General features: G+C 34.4%; 1 protein-coding gene across 3 annotated transcripts in view; it reads right to left on the reverse strand.

Annotated features, from left to right (window-relative positions):
• Nucleotides 1–11,066: 11,066 nt before the first annotated feature.
• The window catches only part of mRpL42 (mitochondrial ribosomal protein L42), a 76,779-nt gene continuing 61,688 nt past the window's right edge, over nt 11,067–26,157 (reverse strand). For all 3 annotated transcript variants that reach the window (XM_090406084.1, XM_090406066.1, XM_090406075.1), the window contains one exon: nt 11,067–12,022. In XM_090406084.1, coding sequence (XP_090262210.1) covers nt 12,017–12,022 — 6 coding nt within the window. In that variant the 3' untranslated portion in view covers nt 11,067–12,016. The remainder of the gene's footprint in view (nt 12,023–26,157) is intronic.

The following is a 26,157-nucleotide window of genomic DNA, read 5'->3' on the forward strand; positions in this document are numbered from 1 at the left end:
TAAAATTTAAAGGCATATTTAAAAACATCTACACCCCAGTCATTTTAATATATAGATATTAAATTCAACTCCAACGGTGCGTTTACGTTATTTCTAAACTTATGATGTAGAAGTGAATTTAGATCTTAATGCATTGCTATTCAGTTATTTAAAATAACTAATTTGAAGACCATAATTGACTGTAATATCAAAAATAACCATTGAGTGATGAATTACGAGTGACATTTCAAAGTTCTCCACATTGCACAAGTGAGATGATGTAATAGTTTCCACCTTCGAGTCAGTTGTAATGTCACACTGTGAATAAGAATTTCGTGATGGTTTTCTGTTTATGGTGTTCTTGTTTCATCCTGCAAGACTTCAAAATAGAGGAAGAATCTGATTCAGTTTGGATATCGCACATTTTGCATGACATCGAGAGGCCACGTTTCAGGTGATGTATCCAATCTTATGGGGGAAGGAATGAATGGCAAGTGCTTCACTTGTTCTCTATACATTGAAAGAACCATTTCACTGTCATTCACGAGATTTCTGCTTTGATAAACAGATTTGCTGACAGGACAATGTTAACCCAACTTTGGACAGCAGGGAAAAGATGGACGAGATTACACTGAATGCTATAAATATAAACATATATATTGAAACCTTGAAATTATTCACCTATCCCTCGTAAACACTTAAAATTATCGTATTAAAGAAAGTGTCAGCACAGAAATATTTTCCAAAGTTCGTTTAAAAGAAAGTTTTATAATAATCTATCTACATCTACAGAAAGGTAGAAATGCTTGAGGCACAACCGGTATTATATTTCTGCTCAATGAATAGAAACTAATCCAGAACTACAGTAAATGATCACACTGGCAATTTAACCACACTGTACGCATTGCAAAGAGACCTCTTGTTGCCATGCAGATAAAATTAATTCGGGTTTTGTCTTACATTGAGGACTGTGTAGCTCAGTGGAAGTGGCACTTAGTCGCTCGAAGTCAGAATTAAGTTCAAGTCTGGTCGCCGACTGGAGGAACTTTTTCTAATGGGCAAGTTGGTTTTTCCTCCCGTAAACTCAAGGAAATCGACCGTAGTACCTACATTATTTCAGACAGTAGCATATCTTGTTAAGGTTAGGTACTAAGAGATGGCAGCACTTGTTTGCCAGCCTCTTCATCTGTGGCTGCTATAATTAGTTACAGAAATTGGCCAGCTATCTCTGATTAGCTACCGGTGGAGATTGAACTGCCCACTCAGTCTCCAAAAGCTAGATAGGGTATAAAGGCCTCGCCTACTCCCTATAAGGGAATAAAAGGCGTTAGCTGATTTAAAAAAATTATGGAAGTTTCATGCATCAGACTGCTGTCTTTCACAACAGCGATACAATTTCAGCGAAACAATATGAAAAAATTAATTGCCCTTGCACACTGTTCCGATCTCACTGAATAAAAGCCATTTGGAACGAAATAAAAATTGTATGCCCATCCAATGCATTTGAGAAAAGTGTTTATTGGAAATAGCGTTGGAAGAAAAATACAAAATATCCACCTCATCATCTAACTGTTCAACAATACTTGTATAGGATTGAAACATGTGATTAGCATTAAATTATTTCTGATATATTTCATTCTAGTAATATAGCCTAGATACCAATTTGCAAAGTAATAATAATAATAGGTAAAAGAATTTCAGAATGAAAATAAAAATATGTACGAAAGTTTTAAAAAGAAACAAGAAAAGAAAATGAATCGAAATTTCCTGCACAAAAAGTTAGCATGTGATCTGAGAGAATATGGTTAAAGTGTAAGAAATCAAAGTAATGTGGAAAAGTAGCTAAACAAAAAAGGCCAGGTATTCTTTAATAAGAAACTAAATGCTAAATATTATAAATGATAATATTTGATTATTAATGAGAAAAAAAAAATTACCGGCCTGGTTGGCCGAGTGGTTAGCGTATCTGCTGTCCAGCCAAAACGCTGAGGGCTCGAATCCCGCCGTGGGATATATTTGTGATTGTCTGTGAAAATACTAGTGCTGGTAGTGGGTAGTAGATGCCGTTGGTGTAGATGATGTGTTTCGCTGTAGTTGGTGGATTTGAGTGGTGGAGATGGAGTTATAGAGTAGGTGTCCTCCCTCAATGAGCCTTTGGACTCCCTGAAGGTGTCACATAATAATAAATATCACGACTTTGAGAAAATAGCATGGAAGCTATTGAAAATCTTAAAAATGGAGGAAATAGTACTGTAAAAGGAATTAGAGATTATAAAATCTATCTATATAAAACCTGAATATAACGAGATTCTGAATATGTGGCATATTAGTTTGAGAGGTTGTTAATTGAAACAAGAAGTGATAAAGTGCTAAAAATATTCAACAGAAATTCAATCAGGAGTACATATCAACATTTAAGGAAAAAAGCCATCAAAACTTGAAATGTAGAAAGGCAATTGTAATTTATGATTTTCGATCAGAAATGCTAAAATATGTAGCTAGAAAAGTCGTACAGTATGGCATAATTCAGAAAGCCTGCTCAGAATGTCTGATTCCAGATTGGAGCAGAACTTTCATGACCACCATATATATTAAAAAAAAAAACGAAATAAAATTCATTATGAGCATTGCATTCATTTCCAAGCAAGATTTATAAAACCCATATTCGAGAAGAGAATAAGAAAAATTATATTAAAAAAAAAAACCTCGGTGAACTACATAAGACTAAGGATTTTCGCTTCAAGACAAACAGAGAAATCGTGAAAATATGACAAGGATCTCTATTTCAGTTTTGCACACCGAAAAAACATAAGGCTAAATATTTATTCAGAGAAAACAACACTTGCATGACGTCTGTTCTGTTGTAGCGTTAGTTTTTGTTTTTCCTGTATGATAACCGGTAATTTTGTTATTCAATGCCGGTTATTTAAATTTCATATTTTTTAGTTTTAAGTCTTATTTTTTAAAGGTTTAAGTCTATTCTTGCAATGTCAAAGAGGTGAAACTGCAGTTTTAATGACGATCTCCATAAAGTATTCAAATTTATTAAACTGGACAAGATGTGTAGTGATGGAACAAAAGTGATATGCCAAAATTGGATTGTCCATTTTTTCGTTGCTCATGGAGGCAGAAGCGACATCAACCAACATCTACGTAGCTAGAAACATAAAGACGCCGAAAAGACTCTGGATTCTGTTTAAAACATCAGCTCATTTATGGTGAGACGTGACGGTGACAGCGAAAGCAATAAAATTACAGCAAGTGAAGTTCCTGTTGCTTATCATACTGTGCGTCACAGCCAAAGTTTTTGAGCAAATAACTGCTTGTCAACATTGATAAATAAAATTTATGAACCAAAATTTCATCATGTAACAAATCAGGAGCAATAACCACAAAATGATGGCACTATATCATTAAGCTATGTAAATTCCAGGGATTGGGATAGGAGCAATGCTTTGATTTGTTAGCACACAGTGTGCATCATCCAGATGAGGACTGATCCAAAATATGTGAAGGACAGAATTTTTTGTGAGGAAATTAATAACAGTATTGAAGTGGCAGCTACATTTTCTGAATGCCTGTTATGACATTTTGTATTTTCTAGTGGTCTACTACTAAGTTAGTAGCACAGAACTTGATATATATATATATATATATATATATATATATATATATATATATATATATATTCATTCATTCCTTTGGTACATCTGCTATGTGACATTGTTTGCACTTTAGCTGAGCTCATGAATGACTGACTCAAGCTGCCATGTTTTTTGATGGGAACATCTTTTCAGACCACCTATCAGAAAACACAAGGCAGGAGTCAGTCGTGCATGAGCTCAGCTAAAACACAAACAATGTAAAAAGCCAAAGGAATGTGCATACATCAAGTTCTGCTACTAACTTGGTAGATGACCACTAGAAAGCACAAAATGTTACAATAAGAATTCAGAAAATGAGTTGAACTAAGACATTCAATTGTTCAGGAAAAGTAATACAAGGCAGATCAAATATCAAGCCAATACTGATTGCTTTTTGATGTGGGATATCTGGTAGGTTTAGGAATTTCTTCCAAGGACACACCATGAATCTAAACTGTCTATAGAATCAAACTTCACCTTCAAGATACAATTCATTAGAAACAGTTTGCCAAATAACTTTTTAGTCTTGTTTCTGCACCAAGATGTGATGCCATGCAGCCTGAAACAGCCAGGAATTACAAGTCTATGTACCTCTCACCATATTTAGCCTCCTGCAAAACTGATTACAACTAAATACCATATATCATTCACAACATAAGTATGAACAGTAAGATTGTTGCATACAAATGAATCATATTTCGAAGAAAATAAAAGAAACTTTTAGTTACTTTAATTGCCCTACAAAAAATATATTGTCAATATTTCTGAGTTAACACTCAAAGCAATAGAGCACCAGCATTACAGATCAGATTATTACAAATGCTGAGTGACTGTTGAAGGATCATTATAAGATTATGGGAAATGTTTTGCACATAAGTCAAAAAAAAGTTTTGCGTAAAGGGAGGGGAGAAGATATTCTTCTTGAGATAGCATGAGTGCAGTGTCTACAGGCTAAAACTCATCCAAAATACTAATGGAAAAAATGTTCTGGATACATGATGTAGAGTATACCAAATTTCAATGAAATTTGGTTTGGCCTATAGTAACCAAACCTTCTGCTTACACCTTCCACGTTAGAAACCTGGACATATATCTACCAGATAACAGGCATTAAACATGGAAGGAAGCTATCTAGGAAATGAAATAACACAGACACGGGGATCAAATTAAAATGTATACATCTCTGATATGAAAGAACAAGACTGTAGTACTATGCATCTCTTGGTGGCAGATGAGTTTCATTTACTGGTACAATATCAGCACTTTACTTAATGGCAGGGGCGAATTCTCCATGTTTGTTGCGCAAGCTCATTAATTGAGAAAGAAGTAATATTTATTTGTTAATAAATGCATGCATTTATAAGCATTCCATTTAGGCTTTTATTTTTGTAGACAGAAGACGTCTTAAGCTTATGTGGCAATAATTGAGCTTTGTGTTGTGTATCAAAGGACGATGCTTGCTCATCTAGTCAAAGCTACCTTGGCTTGCTTGATTGTAGGAGCTTCCAGGTCCTCGCTGCAGCACTGTGATTTCATGGTCGTGCATAGCCATTTCCGCTCCCTTCATGTCATCTTAAACACAGGCCATTCACAGTCAAAGTAGCTCTAGCCAGTGATTTCAGCCAGCCTTTACAAGTGTGCATATTGCTTGGGAAAATTAAGTTACAACCAACTTTTTATGACGATGTTATTGACCAGTTTATAAAAAAGAACCGTAGGGTAGAATTTGTATTCAAGTAGCTAAATTGAAAAAGATAGAATATCATTTGTAAAATAAATGTTGTATTTGTAAGATTAAATGTGCATAAATTTCTAAATGTATAGTTTTAAATGGTCAGTAATTCATTATTCCGCTAGACTTCAATCAGACCTCTCACTCCCTGAATGATAACAAGAGCAAGATGAATTTCAAGACCAGCATTCGCACCTGCTTAATGGAAGCTGTCATCACTGTTTGGAAGTAAGATATCTAAGTTATAAACAACAAACTAAGACAATTAAGCAACCGAGACAACAAAGTATTATGTCTGTTAAATACATGCGTCTTTCTGACCAGTTTACCTGTTATGTTTCAGAGGATAGAAACCAGTTTCTAAGACAATCCTTCTACCTCTAATATGAATACTACTACTACTTACTAGTAAGGCAGCTGACACAATGAAAAAGGAAAAGCTGGTCCTTGTTGTAGATCTAAACAGCAGAGTAAGAAATGATTACCAGACACAGAGAAATGTTTTGGGAAAATTTGGAGAAAAGAGGAAAGCTAATAATAATGGTAAATACTTGCTAGATTTCTGCTCTTAGGATATGGACTAGTTATTACTAACACCAGGCTCCAACATAAAAATGTTTTCCCACTGATTCAAGACACAAGGTATACAAAGGATTTGGAATTGATCAAGCATTTAGTGTTGAGCAGGATAAAATTCAATATCATATTGTAAAGACGGGTGTGTAAGAAAGTTCTGAAACAAATCAAAGTTGAACAGCTATCAGAGGTGAACTGTAGACTCAAATACACAAACATTATTTTTAAAAAAATGAAATTTTGAAAACAAGAACTGAACCTTGGAGATTTAGTAGCAAACTCTGAAGAATGCATTGAGTGATTCAGTCAGAGAGGCATGTGATGAGATAATCTGCAAGGATAAAAATATCAAAACTCCATGATGAAGGAAGTTACAAATGATATCAAGGAAAACAAGAACACATATTGAAAATTCCTGGCAAGTAAGTCAAAATTCTTAGAGAATACAGAGAAAAATGTAAGAAAGCTAAGAATTATGTAAAGCAAAGCTAGCTAAACAAAAGTCATGGAGGCTATTGAAATTGAGGAAAGATTACTTTATTTCAGACATCTAGAATATCTGAAAATAAAGATATTCTAGATGTCTGAAGTAATTACGTTGAAAGATTGCTAAATGAAACAAGAAGTGACAGCATTGTGAAACACTCAACAGGAATGCTACCAAGAATATATACCAGTACTTGAAATAGAAAAAGTTATCAAAAACCTAAAGTATGAAACAGCAGCTGGAGTAGATGATATACAACCAGAATTGCTAAAATATGGATGTATAAAAGTTTTACTGTATTGCATAATTTGGAAGGCCTGGTCAGAGGGTTGAATTCCAGATAATTGGTTTCCCATCTATAAGAAGGGAAATAAAACTGAATGTGAGAATTAGATTAGAGGAATTTCACAATGGAGTGTTCTTGGTAAGATTTATATGCAAGTATACTTGAAAAATGGCTAACACAAATTGTGGATGGAAAGAGCGTGGAGAAGAACAAGCAGTCAGATTTTCACTTTAAGAGACAAGTAGTTGAGAAATCATGGGAATATAAGCAGGATATGTATTCAAGTTTTGTAAATTTGGAAAAGACATATCACAAGGTGACAACAGAAAGCTCTTCAAAATGTTTCAGTTATATGGTGTAAATGGAATACTATATCAAGCAATACTATGTTTATATTTCAGCTGTAAATTAACAGTTAGAATTAAAGGAGGTACAGGAAGATGATTTGATATTCAATCAGGCACAGACAAAGGTATACATTATCTCCACTCTTATTCATCATCTATATGATAACTAATATTTAAGGAATTGACAGCGTATACTAGAAATATAAATTAAATAAACTTTAATATATACTTTCCGATATTTTGGCAAATGTCACGTTGCCATCTTCTTGGGAACTTACTACAAAGAAACGTGCACACAAGTACTAATAACAGCAAATGAGACTGAAGCTAGGAAGCTAACGTTTTTCTAAAGTCCTGATGGTGCCCCCCTGGCGGGCTATATTGGTAGTTCTTTGGGCTGAATTTCTGATAAAAGTTTCCCAAATTTGGGGCAGTCTCATGCATCCAAATTTGTTGAGGTTTGGCATGTTCCATGGCCGAGGCTGATTCCATGAATAGTCTTTCATACTTGAACTTGCTGCGGTGTATTACTGTGGCTTTCTTCCATCTTATTCTGTGGCGAGTATCCAGAGCGTGATCTGCAAGCCCAGAGTGGCTGTACTGATGAAATCAGATGTAATCCTTGTGTTCTGAGATTCTGATATTTGCTGTCCTGCCTGTTTGGCCAAAGTAGGACAATTTACAGCTGCAAGGGACCTGGTATACACCAGGTAGGTCTAGGGGAAGTGGTTGGTCTTTAGTGGAGCAGATAAGGGATGCCAGTTTTCTATGTGGTCTGTAACAAGTGGTCAAGTCATGTTTTTTTTAAGATTTTATTGATTTTTTTCGAGGTGCCTCGGATGTACGGAATGGTGATGGATTTAGAGTAATCTTTTTTGTGAAGGGGAGGGGGTGGTGGGTTGTGGATAACTGGGTTAAGTATTTTTTGGAGGGGATAGCCACTGAGAAAGTGTCATGGATGTGATTTAGTTCACAGTGGTTAGGGCTTGATCATTTGAACAGATTATTTTTGCCCTGTTGAATAATGTCTTAATAACTCCATATTGTTGTGAGGGGGGGGGGGGTGATGGGATTGTTGGAGAATGTATCTGCCTGTATGGGTGGGTTTTCTATAAACTGAGAAAACCAAGGTTCCATCAGGTTGGTGGGTGACTAGTGTGTCTAGGAAGGGGAGGTTATTGTTTTCCTCTTTTTCCAGGGTGAACTTGATTCTAGGGTGTTGGTTGTTTAAGTGTGTTAGGAAGGAGAGGAGTGAATCCGGGCCATGTGGCCAAATAGCGAAAACATCATCAACGTAGCGAAGCCATATAGTAGATTTTTGTGGGGCTGAGTTTAAGGCATTCTCTTCAAAAGTCTCCATAAAGAAATTGGCCAAGGGTGGGGAAAGTGGTGAACACATGGCTGTCCCCTCTATCTGTTTGTAGAATTTTTCCTGCCAAACGAAATAGCCTGAGTTCATTGTAAACTGAAATACGGCTGAGATATCGGGAGGAAATTTAGCTTGGATTAGCTCTAAGGTTTCTTTGAGGGGGACATTCGTGAATAGGGACGAGACATCAAAACTGACCATTATGTCATTATGTTGGAGTGTAAGGTTTTCTATACTGGCTTTGAAGTGGGCTGAGTTTTTTATGTGTGATGGTGTATTGCCAATATAGTGTGAGAGCGCTTTGGCTAAATGCTTGGCTAGTTTGTAAGTGGGGGAATCAATGCCATCCACTATGGGACGTAATGGCACATTTTTTTTGTGTATTTTTGGGAGCCCATATACGGGGGGGGGGGGGTCTAGAGTTATAGGGTTTTAGTCTGTTGATAATCTCCAAAGGCCAAGAAGTGACCTTCTTAAGGAGCCTATGGAGTTTTCTAATTTACGAGTTGGTGGGATTGTAATCAATGGGGAGGTAAGTGGAACGATCTAATATCTAATCATCTATATGGATCACATTATGAAGGAAAGTGGTATTAAACTTGATATTTAAATTGGAGATGTTAATCTCAGCTCTTTACTTTATGCAGATGGTGTTATACGTCTAAGTAAATCCAGCACAAGTCTTCAGGATTCCCTAACTAAATTGAACAACTGCTGTAATAAATCAGAATCAAAAAGACAAAGACAATGAAAACATCAACTTCATCCTGAATGGAATAAACAACTAAAATATTTCAGTTGTTTAGGCACAATTTTTAGTGAAGATGGTAAATTAAATTTAGAAACAGACACCAGAATTAGCAATGCTGGTTTGATAGGAAGTGGCATGAATAAATTTATATCAGAGAAATTAGTCAAAACACTAAACTAGCTGTATACAAGACAGTGTTCAAACCAATTTAATGTTATGGATCTGAAAGATAAGTTATAAATAAAACTCTTGATCAAAACTGAAGATCACAGATAAGAGTCCTGAGAAAAATTAAGAGACTGAATAGATGGCACCACTGGTGCCATCTATTCAGTCTCACTTCCTATCAACAATTTTCCTCCAGATTAGCATGTTATCTGTCAGCATTCCAATATTATCTGATCTTATATTTCTGTCTTCTAAGGCACTTTTTACTGTATCAATCTATCTACATATTGGTCTTCCTCTGAGTCTTTTTCCTGTTAAAGAATACTTGTTTTGCTAACCTCTCCTCTTCTCTCCAATTCCTTAAGTGGCCTTACCATCTGAGATTATCTCTGCCAACGCATTCCTGAATGCTAAGATAATCTCAGATGGTAAGGCCACTTAAGGAATTGGAGAGAAGAGGAGAGGTTAGCAAAACAAGTATTCTTTAACAGGAAAAAGACCCAGAGGAAGACCAATATGTAGATAGATTGATACAGTAAAAAGTGCCTTAGAAGACAGAAATATAAGATCAGATAATATTGGAATGCTGACAGATAACATGCTAATCTGGAGGAAAATTGTTGATAGGAAGTTAGTAATGATGTAGCTTTTTCATGTAATACTACCATAATATCCTTTACACTCAGCTGAGAGTATATGTCAGGAATTTTATGAACTACAGCTATTCTATATAAGATGTCCCAAAACAACCACTTTTCACTACTCTACTACTTATAAGACATCAGTCTATTGCAGATGTTTTAGAACGAGTAGTAAAAAAAAAAAAAGATGTGGGAAGAAATTAGTTTAAAAAGGAAATTCTGTCCCAGCCTAGGAATACCACAAACCAATGTTTCTCAAACAGTGTGCCATGAGATACACTGCCAAATTTTGATAGTAAAAAAAATTGTTGTCCAAATTAGAATGCACTTTAGCCAATAAGCCAATTTTATACAATTGTTTGTATAAAAACTTTCACCAGCCTAATATTTATGTAACATTGATTTATTTTGCTGCAAATGCTAAACTAAAGCACCTGCAATCAAATAATAATACAATGATTACATCTGCAGTAGTTATTAGTATAGCTGCACTGTTAAGTTTAGCTACTCCAACTTCAACAGTTTGATTTGAAGCAAAGAAATGTTTTTATCCCCCAATACAAACATAAAGGAACCCTATGCAAGAAGGCTAAGACAGTGAGCAGACAGTATAGCAACAATTATTTGCAATTTTGATTTTCTTGGATGGGTGATTTTTCATACTAATTTCATATTTAAAACAAAGCACATGTATAATAAAATTTAATATCTCTCTCAAATTTTCATTTTTGTCATGTCTTACTATAAAAATATATATTGTACTTGAATTTGAATATAGTCAATGTACTATAAAATGAAAAATACTATAAATTTACTGTTAATTACACAAGAGACCGGTGTTAAGAACAGGTGTGCCATGAAAGAAATTTGCATTGCCAAGTGTGCCACAATCTGAAAACATTTGAGAAGCACTGCCTTAGACACTGATAATGTGAGCAGCCTCACTACTTTGCAAACACTCTTTGTATATCAAGTTAACAGGAGAATACATTCCTTCTTGGCTAAGTCAAGTAAATCAGCATTCGATTTAAAAATGTAATTTGTGTATATTTGGTGAAATGTCTGATATTTGTCATTCCGCATGTGTCCATAAACATTTTTTTCTTTATTTTAAATGGACCAATCTATTTGTGTGAATACAATAAAATGAAACAAAGTGACTAAAAATTCAATATCACTTATTTTCTTTTTGAAATGTGATAGACATCAAAGCAAGCCTTTGATGTCTATCACATTCTTCTTAAGACAATTTAAAAAGAACATTTACTTTATAAACAGCAGCAGAAACATGGATTGATTACTAGGCAAAGTAAAAAATAACTGCTGTTGAAAAAATATTCCACAGAAAATGTCAACATGCTTGTTCCAGTTGATAAAACTACACAAGGATTTTTTTTATTCACAAATAACTAATAATCCGATCACTAAATTCATGTCTGTTGTTATAATCCGAGAACACTACAAGAAATTAGACTGACATTCAACTTTTACACTTCTCTAATTAAAATTCATACTTTTCTAGTCTATCAATCCAGTTTTTAAAGGAATATAACCATAAAAATGCACCATAAACTTTTCAGTTCCCCAAATTTTAAAATCATGATTTTTTTTTTTTTTGAAACTCAGATGAAAGCAACATTCTGAGCAGCTGCACTTTTGCTATTTCTATAACAAAATCATACACAAAAAGCATTCACTGACAAGGATATAGTAAAAAAAAAAATAATTATATAAGAGAAACAAGTGAATATCAGACTACTTTTTTGCCTATCACAAGAAATGCAACAATGACTTGAAAATTAAACAATTCAGCTAGTATGAGAAATAAAATGGAAGCAGAAGAATGCCCTGGAAGTTGATTTCACATCTTTATACAAAACTAATGGAAATAACTTTAAGTACCATTATTTATTTATTCCCATTCACGAAAGGGATCATGTGATGGTTTACAAAAAAAAAAAAAAAAAAAAAAAAAGCTAGGAATCTCTGTCTAGAGGCCATCTCTTTCTCTAGGTGGATTAGAATTCCTCTTCTTATTATACCTAAAATAATATGATAGAATTAAAATTAATGCAGGTATGATAGGTAAAAAGACAAAATCAAAATATTAAACATTAACATCTTATTTTAATATTTATCATGTATTTTGATAACAAAGGTCAGAAAAATTATAATTAGTAAAAGCCATTGTGAAAAAAATTATATTTTATGAGGGGATAAAAAATTAAAAGGAGGCATTACTTATGTACCACTCCTCATAGAACAGTCTTACTGTACTACCAAGAGTGGAACTGTATCTTCAAGTTCATTGGCTTTGACAGATCTGAACTTCAATATAAGGCTAATTTTGTTTGTTTGTTGCAGTTATACATACAGTTTGTTAAGGAGATGCCTCTTTTGAGAGAATATAAGCTTTGAATTACCCCCCCCCCCCATGCACATACAAAAAGTGGATGCATAGCATTCTCAATTTTAATTTTTGCTTCGATGCACAAATTTCATTTACAAAGTTTCATTTCTGCAACAAACCAAATACACATTTACCTTGAACAAACAAAATAAAGTTAATACAGTTAACCTTATGATGAAATTAAGATCTGTTAAAGCCAACGAACTTAGGCACTCATTATTATAGTATAAATAAGGAGCAGTATACGAGTAATTCCACCTATCTTTTTTTTTCCTCAGAAAATATTTATTTTCCAATGTTTTTAAAATGAAATAATCCCATTTAAAAATTTTGCGAGCATTGTCATATTTAAAGTTTATCATTCACTATGCACTTTTGCCATCGCTAAGTCAGATGATGTATGCCAACCCTGCAAAAGTCTTTACTTTGACGTCAGAGCTCTTCATGATTAGCTTGTTTTCAGGTCCTCGTCGAATGGTGAGGAATGCATTCAACAGAGTGCATTCCTCAGAAGACCAAACAGATGTCCAAAGTGCTTGACAAATCGCTGCAAGTTGGTAAATACATTAATATTCCTTCCAGGTGGTTGATAAGAATATGCCATCTCAGAAGCTTCAAATAGCATAGTGAATTCCTGTGTGTGAGAAGAACTCAAGACAAATTTGTGGAATATATTAAAAGCTAATAAAATAATTATTAACAATTTAAGTTTATAAACCAAATATAGAAAGAAACTTAATATGCATTTTATTAGTGCTTAAATTAGGTTTCACTGGTCTGACAGCTGTTTTGAACTATTAGTTCTCATCAGAGACTAGTTGGAAAGTTATATTCCACATAAGTGATCTCTTGGTATGAGCATAATCAAATATTAATGTGTAGAACCAGAAGCTTTCAATTTGGAATAAAAAAGATACTATGCATCCATTCATATCTTGTAGCCGAAAATAGAAAGAAAAAATCTCAAATAATAAGTAACTCCTATGCTGAAGATTATACTGATTCTCATAAGCTCTCTGGCAAATTTAGACTTTTGTTCAATATTTGGCTATAAAATATGGACAGACATAATATCCCCCATTTTAAATTTATGCCAAATTGAAGCCTTCCAGCTCTATACTTTAACACAACATTACATTTGAGATATTATATAGCATTAAGTCATTTCAAAATACCAATTTCAGAAATAATGGTCTAGAAAAAAAAATTGGAACTAGCATGACATCAAGTGAGTTCCTGCTTGACACACAACTAATGCGAGACACAGCCAGGCATAAAAAATGAAAGTAATTTAAAATTCTAAAAATAATTAAAAAGTTTTATATAAGAAATATCTACAATAGCCATAATGCAAAATGAAAATTTCATTAATAACTAAGCTTATTTGAATACCAGGTAAATATTAAACAACAAAAAATATGCTGAATATCAAATTTCTCAACATACTGTATACCATACTCAAAAAAAGGCACTGCTTTTATATTTTTATATATATATATATATATATATATTTTTATATATATATATATATATATATATATATATATATATATATATATATATATATAAGTAGTGCCTTTTTAATATATATAAGAAAGTTTTAAAATGAATAAAAGTTGAACAGCTCTCAGATGTGAACTGTAGACTAAAATACACAAACATTATTCAAGAAAAAATGAAAGAGTTCGAGAACAGAAACCAAACCTTGGAGATTCAGTGGCAGGCCCTGAATAAAGCATTGATTGATTCAGTCAGAGAGGTATGTGGTGAGGTTGTCTGCAAGGATCAAAAATCGGAACTCCATGGTGGACACAAGAAGTTAAAGAGGCAGTGAAGGAAAAGAAGAAAGCATATCAAAAGTTCCTGACAAATAAGTCAGCTTGTGCTCTTAGAGAATACAGAGACAAATGTAAGAAAGCTAAACACTGTGTAAAACTACCTAAACACAAGTCATGGGAAGACTTGGGTAATAACATAGGAATATTACTAATATTCCTTGAAGTATGGAGTAATTATTTCGAAAAATTGCTAAATGAAACAAGCAGTGATGACAGCACAGTGGTAAAAAACACTTAACAGGCATGCAGTCAGGAATACATATCCATACTTGAAGTAGAAAAAGCCAACAAAAGCCTGAAATGTGGAAAGACAGTTGGAGTAGATGATATTTGACAGAAATACTCAAGCATGGACATATAAAAGTCTTACAGTGGCTTGCATTGCATAGTTCAGAAGGCCTGAGCAGAGGGACAAATTCCACTTGATTGGAGTAGAGTTCTCATAGTACCCATATATATATATATATATATATATATATATATATATAAAGGGAAATAAAACTGAATGTGAGAATTATAGAGGTGTTTCCCTACTGAGTGTTCCTGGTAAGATTTATGGAAGTATACTTGAGAAACGGTTGAGAAGGACTGTGGAAGGGAAACTTGGTGAAGAACACGCTGGATTTAGGCCAAATAGAGGCTATCAGGATCAGATTTTCACTTCATGAAAATTAGTTGAGAAATCATGGGAATATAACAAAGATATGTATTTAAGTTTGTTAGATCTGGAAAAACCATATGACAAGGTACCAAGAGAAAAGCTATTCAAAACGTTACGGTTGTATGTTGTCAATGAGGCAATATATCAAGCAATACTCAGTTCTTATTTGAGTTGTAAGTCAATAGTTAGAATTGAAGGAAGTACAGGAAGATGGTTTAATGTTAAATCTGGTGTCAGACAAGGATGTACATTATCCCCTTGGATCACATTATGAAAGAAAGTGGTATTAAACCTGATATCAAAATTGGAGATGTTAATCTCAGCTCTTTACTTTATATGCAGATGATGTTATACTTCTAAATAAATCCAGTACAAGTTTGCAAGATTCCTAAACCGAATAGCTGTTGTAATAAATTTGGTATGAAAATCAGCAATAACAAGACTAAGACAATGAAAATCAGTAGAAACATTGAAAATATCAACTGCATTATGAATGGAGAACCAATACAACAAAATAAAACATTTCAACTACTTAGGCATGATTTTTAGTGAAGATGGTAAATTAAATATGTAAATAGACAACAGAATCAACAAAACTGGTATGGCTAAATGTCAACTGAATAAATTTATATGGAATAAGAGAGAAATTAATCAAAACAGTAAATTAGCTATATACAGGACAATGTTCAAGCTAATTTTAACTTATGGATCCAGGAGCTGGGTTAGAAATAAAACGCTTGATGAAAGACTAGAAACCACAGATATGAGAGGTCTGAGAAAGATGGGGGGGGGGTGAACAGATGGCATCAATGCAATATCATATTAAAAATGAGGATATTAGGAAAGAACTCGACATTGTTAGCATCCAGGAATGTGTTAGCAAAGCTAATCTCAGGTGGTATGGTCACCTAAACAGAATGGGAGAGGAAAGATTAGCAAAACAAGTGTTCTCTGCCCGGTTGGCAGGAAAAAGACCCAGAGGAAGACAAAGATATAGGTGGTTTTATACAGTGAAAAAGTGCTTTAGAAGAAAGAAATATAATATCTGATAATGTTGGAGACTTGATAGGTAACAGATTGATCTAGAGGAAAACTGTAGATAGGAAGTTAGTGATGATATAAGTTTTTCATGTCGTACTATCATATCCTGTACACTCCTTGAGGGTACATGTCGGGAATTTGATGATGATCTATATATTTTTTATGTTCCTCCCCAAATTCCAACATTCTAAGAGAGAGAGATGATAGCTGTGCATAGGCTAAGTGGCAGATAACCCAGAAATTCTATTCTAGACACTAAACATTAAAACACCATCTTGCTTATTGCAGGCCTGAAGTAACTTCAGTCCTCGATAAGCAGGATGGTATTTTAATAGTGGTCTCACGTCTACTATCAGAAGACATTTTGGTGATGCATGAATATCTGTGCATGTAGTGGGATTTGTATCTCAATAAAGTGCATAGATAAACAGCTGGCTTTTGGCAGCAAAATAAAAAAAAGCAGTTGTCTTGTCACTATTATGCTTTTTATTTGAAATCTACCACAGTATAGATGTTCCAGATGAATTGATAGCTTTGGAAATCTATTGATGTCTTCTAAAAAAAAATAATGACAAAACAATCTACAATGCAATGAGCTAGTACATATACACTGCTTGGAAAGAAGTCATTGGACATCACAATGTGAGAAGCAAACAGCCATTGCACCCACCTTAACTTCCCTACAGACTGAGGATGTGTTGCCTGATCATATCCTTCATTATTCTGAAAATGTAATTACTTCATGATGCAACAGAATTGTTTTTCAGTCATAACATCATGAAACATTGACGTATTCAGAATCCATTCTGTAGGCCAATACACTGAGAGTGGGCTTTTTCATGTTACCTTGCACAATCAAAAGTGCTATAAATGTATGTATGTAGCATGTTGATATCTATTGGGCTCCAAAGTGTGCTGCGATGTGGACTGTACTCAACTTGCTAATGTTGCTGAGTACAATCCAACATTCTCGCAGTGTACACTTTGGTTCTGTTCTGCTATGAAGGAAAGAATACCATCATCTAGAAATAGATGGATGAAGCTTAAAATGTTACTGTGTCAAAGTGTTTGGTAATCCCTGGCCTACCTAGGAAAATGCAGACAATCTAGTGTGCATTAGTGATGATCGCATCACTAAATGCACACTAGATGCATCTTCTGCACAAAGACATGTCTAAACTATAGGCAGAATTGCTATCTTCAGAGCTAGAAAAATTTCCTTCCTCATTTTTAGTAGAGTAAGAGCTACTTGAAAGAAGGCTGCAACTTTTCTGCATTTACTAAGTTTCCTTTTTTACCCTGAATGTTACTACTATTGTTACTGCTGCTACTTGCCACCTCAGAAATGAATTGTGTCTTAGATATACTTACTAATATTCCTTTCTGCTCAAGTAACAGGCTGTAAGCAAACAAAGATTACTGAGAAAGAGAGGAAATAACACCTCCCAGTAGACGCATTAAAAAATTCCCAAGAAATAGCCAACTTAGAAATTTGTTTGGTTTTCAACTTTCTGACTGATTAGCAGATATTCAAAACATCTTATTCTGATATTACTTTTGTAAAATGACACTGTTTTTTAAACATTAATTTCCCCAATATCATATAATTTCCTGATATATAATAATCAGGATAATAAACACCGAATTGAAATTAGAAGAAATTTTAAATTTCTATACAGAATTGTGGACAGATAAATATTTTAAAAAAGATAACTGGCAAACATATAATGAAAATGAAAAGAAAATAACCAATTAGAAATCAGCCTGAAAGAAATGGAAAATCACCTGGAGAAGATAAGTTAGGTTCAGAATTACATAAACAGGAATAAGGTTTAAAAAAAAACTCTTATTATTTTAAAATAAAATCTATTCAACAAGTAACCCAACAATAGAATGGAAAAAAAGCAATAGTGATCCCTATTTTTAAAAAAGGTAGTAGAGATGATGACCCTAAAAATTATAGAAGTATTCTAAATTCCTGTTATAAAATATACAGCAGGATTTTAAGTAACAAACTAATAAAATATTCTGAAGGCTTTATTTTAGAAGAACAAAATGGATTTAGTGAAGGGCAATCGTGTATAGACCTGGCCTTTTGCTTAAAATTAACAATAGAGAAAAGAAGAAAATACGATTTCGAAACACATATTACATTTATTGACTTTGAAAAAGCATTTGATAAAATTAAGAGAAGTATTTTATTTGACATATTAAAAGAAAGACAAATACTAAATAATATTCTAAAAGTTATAAGTATATATGAAATTAATAAATTGCAAAATATTTAAAAATAATAGGTATAATTAACTTTATATTTAAACATAACCTATTTCAAAACAAATTAGATTAAAAGTACACAATATATTAGCCCTACCAGTCCTATTGTATGGAAGTGAAATCTGAACAATAAAACAAAAATTATAACAGCTGAAATGAAGTTTATGAGAAAAACTGCAAAGTATATTCTATATGATCAAAAAAAAATAAAAATATATAAACATAAATCAGGGATGCTACTGATATTCAGCAATTACAAAATGATTTGAATAGACTGGAAATCTGGAAAAACGAAAATGGCTGTCAGTTTAATGTTAGTAAGTGTAAAGTTATGCACTTTGGCGTGATTAGAGTTCCAGTGGCATATTATATTAGCAGGGTTATGCTACAAGAAACTGAAGAGGCAAGAGATCTTGGTGTGTTGGTGGATAAGAATTTAAAGTTCAAAGGTGACATAGCAAAAGTTGCAAATACAACTCAGAGGATAATTGCTATGTTGAAGCAAACCTTGACATGTAAGGATAAGGAAGTAATTTTGTCTCTTTATAAGGCTTTGATAAGACTACACTTGGATTACTGTGCGCAGATTTGGTCTTCCGGGTTCCAAGGGGATAAGTTGGAAAGGGTGCAAAGAAGAGTTACAAAGATTATATCCGGATTATGGGATTTAGATTATGAGGACAGATTGCGAGTATGTAGATTACAGACTCTGAGAAAGAGGGGTGATATGATAGAGGTCTATAAACTTTTGAATGGGTGTTATAGCATTTCAACTGATGAAATTTTTCGTTATATGGAAGGTGGGGAGAGAACGCAGGGGCATCCATGGAAGTTAAATTTATTTGCAGTCAAGAAAGGGGGTAAGAGCTAGGTTTTTCTCCCAGAGAGCAGTGAGAGTGAGTGGAATAATTTGCCCTTACGGGTAGTGAGTGCATCTAGTGTGAATGAATTCAAGGGTAAGTATATGATAGCTGGGGGTTGGGTAATTTACAGCCCCCCCCCCCAATTTTGTTCCTATGGCTTCATATGTTGCTTGTTTTATTATTTGTTTAATGTTTTGCCATTCATTTTCTATATCTGTATCTTCATTTATTTTCTTTGTATGATTTGTAAGTCTTCTTTGATATAGTTCTCTGATACTATCTTGCTGTAACAGTTCTATCTTAAATTGCTCCTGCTTTTGTTTTTGTGTTCTTGTATTGTTTCTATTTCTCTGGTTTGAGATCTTAATAGTACTAATTAATAAACAATGGTCCGCGTCAATATTGCATCATCTGTATATTCTGCAATTTCTTACCAACTTCTTTAGTTTTTCACCCACTATTATATAGTCAATGATACTACTATATCCTCTGGCTTCCCATGTATATTTATGTATATCTTTATGTTTCAAGAAGCTGTTGGTGATTTTCAAACTATTATAGGCCACAAATTCCCTGAGTTCTCTTCCATTGTTATTTAATGGGTAATCCTTGATTACCCATTAAATCTTTAAATGTATTTGATCCAATTCTAGCAGTGAAATCATCTACAATAATTAAGTAATCTTGTTTATTTGTGTTCTGAATTACTTTTGTTTCAGATTTTTTTCCTTCTTCGGGTGCATATATTCCCATGATTGTAACAAATTTCTTCTTTAATTTAAGTTTAGCTGTTATTATTCTTTCAGAGATGTTATACGATTCAATTTCGTCTTTCATTTATTGCTGATCATGATGGCTATACCTGCAGCTGCTCGTTTTTCATTGGGTACTCCACTGTATATGAAACTGTAGTCCTGAAGTTCTGTAGAGCTTTTTGATTTTTTCTTTGTTTCTGAAATTACTGCTATTTCTATTTTCATTTCTGTTAGATTTTTTTTATTTCTTTGATCTTGTGATTGATGCTTCTTATGTTTCCTGTTTCAATCTGTATCCAGTTCATAGTCCTTTTTTCCACTTCAGTTTCATTTGGGCTGTCCGGTTTTTATTCCCTTGAAATTTCCAAGTATGAGAATTTGTTAGCCAGGCTAGTTACCAACCATCCGTAGCCATTCCCCTATCCACCATTTGGGGGACCCGCTTGATCACAGTAGCTCTGCTCCAAGGGCAACTAAGATAATTAGCAAAAAAATATATAATGATATTGGTCTTCCAAGGTGATAGAATATTTAAGTGAAGAAAGTATGAAAGGATCTGTTATTTTGCATTGGCATTAAAAACTATAATTATAAGATAAAAGAAGTAGAAAAAATAAATATAACTTGTAGGTATTCAGCCTAATATATAAGATTCCAGTCGCCGCGTTTCTTGCTATAGATCACTAAATGTAGCTATGTGCGTGAGGTAATCTGGTTAAGTGTTCTCTTCAACATGAAGGATTATCACGCCTTCTAATGGACATGACAGCTAAATTGCACTTCTTATCCACGTTCTTTCAACAGGTAGTATGAATCATATCCAGGTTTTGCTGAACGTATATATACGTTCCAGCCAGCAGGGAGGTTAATAAGATGTAGGACCTCCTTTCACTATAATGACTATAGCAATCCTATGGGACACACTTTCCACAGCATATGATAGTGATCAATGGAAATTTTGGACCATTCTTCTTGTAGGCATGTTATGGGGATGGACACCCCTTGACCTTACTTGACACTCCACATCATCCCACAGATGTTCAATAGAGTTGACATCAGGGCTCTGTGGAGGCCAGTCAAGTGTAATGACATTCATATCCCCAAACCATGCAGTTACAGCAGCAGTCTTACACGGCATATAGTCTTGCTGAAAAAAACAATGGTCAGTTCTGTAAAAACACAACAAAGTAGGAAGTATTGCATTGTCCAGATACCTCTTGGAGTTCAATATTCATGGAACAACAAAAACAGAAGTCTGAGGCCAAACCAGGAACATACCATTACACTGTTACCTCCAAATATCATAGTTGGGGTTATAAACTCTGGTAAGAGACGTTCACCAGGCATTCATCACACCTATCAATCTGCTCAGTAGAGGGTGTAGCATGATTCGTCGCTCCATAACACAGTGTTAAGCTTCCATCCCAATGCACATGTTCTTCGCGCCACTGAAGACGATGCATCATGTTAGTTTAGGTAATGTGGGACTACCATATTGCAGCCCTACCACAGAAACCCATGTTGTGAGCCTCAGATCTGAATGTTTTTGTTCAGATTCATGTTCCAGTTGATGCCTGGAACTCCACATCTTTCGTAGTACCCCGCCCACAGTCACGTCAGTGAATGTGGTGGGTAATCCACTGTAGCACTTGCAGTTGACTACCGGTGCTTCAATATCAGTATGGTATAAATCAGTGGTTCTTAACCTGGGGTGTGTGCACCCCTTGGGGTGCGAGAAAGCATTTCCGGGGGTGGCAGAGAAGTTTCTAAATTTTCCATGGAAACTACTGCCTGACCGCCTGTGAGAAACTAGCGAACGCTATGTCAACTTTTGGGACTCCCACTCCTACCCTCTCTACCTTTGCCTCATCACATGCAGTACAATAAGAAACTGGTTGATACACGCACGTGTTTGCATACTCTGAGTACGAACGTTAACGAGGTGGTTTGAAGCAGAAACGAATACTAATTTTCTTTAATTTACCAACATTAATCAGTGACTAAAGCCCATACCAGATAAGATCAATTGATTACATAAAGGTTTTTCTGCAATTTTGAAAAATTATAATTATTTTATTGATTGTAGTAACCCTTGTTATATCGAAAAAACGCCAATGGAAAGACGATTATGTTGCTTATGGATTCGCTTGTACAACAGAAAAAGATGGTATGCAACGACCACAATGCATTTTATGTTGCAAAATATTTTCAAACTCCAATCTTAAACCGTTATAGTTGTTAGAGCATTTCAACAATCAGCATGATGGTGAATCTGCAGACACACTCTTAACATCTCGAAGTCAAAGAAGGCACGATTTGATACCAGCGGTACTATCACAAAATCTGACGTTGAGGCAGTTCAAAAGCCCTTGTTAGAAGCTTCTTATCAAGTGGCATATCTGTGTGCTAAGAAAAGAAAAGGCCATACAATAGCTGAGGAATTGGTAAAACCATGTGCACTTGAAATTGCAAAAATTTTATTGGGTTCTGAAGCACAAAGGAAAATTCAGCAGATTCCGTTATCGAACGATGTGATTCGATCGCGCATTCAAGATCTCAGTGTTGATATTTTACTGCAAGTAGTAGAAGATATCAAAGTCAGTCCACTAAAAGTGAGTATTCAACTGGACGAGTCAACTGATGTTGATAATTGCAGTCAGTTGTTGGTATTTGTGCGATACATTAAGGAAAAAGAAATGTTGGAAGAATTTTTATTTTGTGAGTCACTGGAGTTGACTACAAAAGGAATTGATGTTTTCAATCATATTAAAAACTTTTTTTTTTAAACATCAAATACCGATGAATGTGATAGGATCAATTTGCACTGATGGTGCCCCTGCACTGTTGGGCAAAAATTTTCTGGATTTTTTTCATACATCAAGACAGAAAATACCTCAAGTTACAATAATGCATCACATGTTGCACCGTCATGCACTTGCATCGAAAGCTTTGCCAGAAAATTTAAAACAACACTTAACCCCTGCAGTAAATGTAGTAAAGTATATCTGAGGTTGAGCGCTTAATCATCGTATCTTTCGTGCTTTGTGCAAAGAAATCGGTGCTGTTCATACTGTGCTTCTTTATCACACTGAAGTACGGTGGCTCTGCAAGGGCCACATGCTAAGCAGGGTATTTGAATAGCATGAGGAAATTATACAGTTTCTTACTAACCAAAATTGTGATTTAGTTAAAGCTTTTGAAAAAAGAGAAGCAATACTTTGACTAGCCTACTTAGCAGATATATTTAGCCACCTGAATGAATTAAACACATCGATGCAAGGATTTGGTAAGAACATAATAACAGCTAATGAAAAATTATCTTCATTTATTGAAAAACTAAAAATTTGGAAACATCGAGTTGAAAATGGGAATTTTGCAAACTTTCCTTTGCTTGATTCAATCATTCTGAAAAATGAAAAAAATAATATAATTATACCTGAAATTGCACACCTCCAACAATTAAGTGAATCATTTCATGGATACTTTACCATGGGAAATATTAGCAAAGTTCAGAGATGAATACTGAATCCATTTCTATTTGACCAAGATTCGACGGATGACAGCTATTTAATAAAAGATGATCTTATTGAAATACGAGCCAATGCATATACTCAAATGAAATTTGAAAAACTGGACTAAGAACAATTCTGGTGTACACAGTTAGAACCTTATCCACAGCTGGCAAAAGCAGCATTGCAGACACTTTTACCAGTTGCCACCACATACCTGTGTGAAATGGGATTTTCATCACTTTTGTACATAAAAACAAAAGCCAGAAATCGCTTAAATGCAAGTGATGACTTACGCGTGGCTCTTTCAAAAAAGGAGCCTCTCTTCAAAAGTATTATTATGAATAAACAACAACAACATAGCCATTAAAAACTGAGATAGTGTTTTGTATGTATATGTAAATGTATGTGTTTATTTTTCAATAAATAAATTATCTTGCAATAGATGTAATTTCCTAAATAAAGAAATAGAAACACATTTTTCAAGGGGGTGCGAGAACTTATTTTTAGATTCAAGGGGATGCCGATCACTAAAAAGGTTAAGACCTACTAGTATAAATGAATGACCTGGCATGGCACAAATAGTCAACAATTTGTTAAACAGATAGGCCTCAAACATGGCATTCTCTCACAATGTCTCTTTCAAACTCCACTAGTTCCCTTCTTGCAGCCATTTCACACAGACATGGTTGCAGTGACTTAGGAGCACATATATTCCTCCAATTTTTGAGTTAAAAACACGACTCATTACATGGCACGATGTAACTTGCCCACAAGGGTGTCCTTTGACTTCTAAGCAGCGTATAATTTTACCTGATGCAGAATAGAAAATTAAAGTATCCGTTGTTGACATAAATTTAATTCTTTTTTTTTTGTGTCACACCTACAAAATTTTAATATTTTAGCAAGCATCTCTTATTACTACAATTCAAACTGTGTGTGAGACAAAAAAAAACAATTTCCTTCTATCAACCTTCACAATAACAATTTAAAAATATAAAGATTAGCTGGTCAGAGGGGTGCTTAAGGGTCAAAGCTGTATAACTGAGAGGAGACCTCTGCATAGCCTTTAAAGGAATGGGGAGAACAGACCAGGGTTTCTGACCTAATGTCCAATCCTCACCTTCTCGTGGTGCACCCTGTTGGATATCTACCTGGATACTGAACGAACGAGGATGGGCTGGCAATTTGGAATTTAGCCGACCAAATTGTAATTCTTATTGGCTTAAACCAAATTATAAAATGATGGTACAACATGACAAAATTTCATGCCGGCTGGGGCATCGCCTGATTAAACAAGGCTCCCGTTGTTTTCACCAGGGAACCAGGGTGAACAGCGAAAAGAAAAAAAACCCAACTCAACATCACCAGAGTTAAAGATCTGTACTATCAACATAAGAAGCAAAGAAATGGAGCTAGCTGAGGAATTAGATAAGTACCAGATAAACATAATAGGGGTGACTGAAACAAAAAAGACAAAAACTGGTGAGCTCTTTCTGAGCAATAAATACAAAATGTTATATTCAGGCAATGACAATCAAGGAAAAGAAGGAGTAGCTGTTGTATTCAACACAAAATACGAGGCTCATCTTCTTGAATGGCATGCAGTCTCAAGTAGAGCGATGTGGGCAAATATCAGAATGGGGAAATGGACAATGAGACTTATTTGTGCCTATGGTCCCACAGAAGGTTCTACTAAGGTAGAAGTGGAGGAATTTTTTAATGCTTTAGAGAAAGCATCTGACACAATGAAAAAGGAAAAGTTGGTCCTCATTGGGGATCTAAATAGCAGAGTAGGAAATGATTGCCAGACATACAAAAATATATTGGGAAAATTTGGAGAAAAGAGCAAAGCTAATAATAATGGCAAATATCTGTTGGATTTCTGCTCAGGACATGGATCGATTATTACTAATACCATGTTCCAACATAAAAATATGCACAAATTCACATTTGAGAGAAGAGGCAAGGAATAAGAAAAGTCTCATTGACTATGTTATTGTTGATAGTGATGTTTTCTCCCTGGTGCAGGACACCAGAGTGTACAGAGGATTTGAAATTGGAAGTGATCACTATTTAGTCTTGAGCAGGATAAAATTGAATTTCATGTTGAAAAGAATGACATGTAAGAAAGTTTTAAAGCAAATAAAAGTTGAGCAGCTCTCAGATGTGAACTGTAGACTAAAATACACAAAGATTATTGAAGAAAAAATGAAAGAGTTTGAGAACAGGAACCAAACTTTAGAGTTTCAGTGGCAAGCCTTGAAGAAAACCTTGATTATTTCAGCCAGAGAGGCATGTGGTGAGGTTGTCTGCAAGGATAGAAAAATCAGAGCTCCATGGTGTATATATCAAAAGTTCCTGGCAAATAAGTCAGCTTGTGATCTTAGAGAATACAGAGACAAATGTAAGAAAGCTAAACACTATGTAAAACTAGCTAAACAAAAGTCATGAGAGGACTTTGGCAAGAACATAGAAAATAAATATCAAGAAGACAGCAAAATATTTTGGAGGTTGTTGAAGAAACTTAGAAATGGAGAAAACTTTAAAAGGAGTTAGAGATGATAAAGGTGACATGAAAAGAGGAGAAAAAGATATCCTTGAAGTATGGAGTAATTACTTCGAGAAATTGCTAAATGAAACAAAGCAGTGATAGCATAGTGGTAAAAAACACTCAACAGGTATACAGTGAGGAATACATATCCATACTTGAAGTAGAAAAAGCCATCAAAGGCTTAAAATGTGGAAAGGCAGAAGGAATAGATGATATTCGCCCAGAAATGCTGAAGTATGGTGGTATAAAAGTCTTGCGGTGACTGCACT

The sequence above is a fragment of the Typopeltis vanoorti genome, chromosome 2 (genome assembly GCF_054136105.1).
Source record: "Typopeltis vanoorti isolate ZY-2024b chromosome 2, IOZ_Tvanoo_1.0, whole genome shotgun sequence".
In the NCBI taxonomy this organism is placed as follows: Eukaryota; Metazoa; Arthropoda; class Arachnida; order Uropygi; family Thelyphonidae; genus Typopeltis; species Typopeltis vanoorti.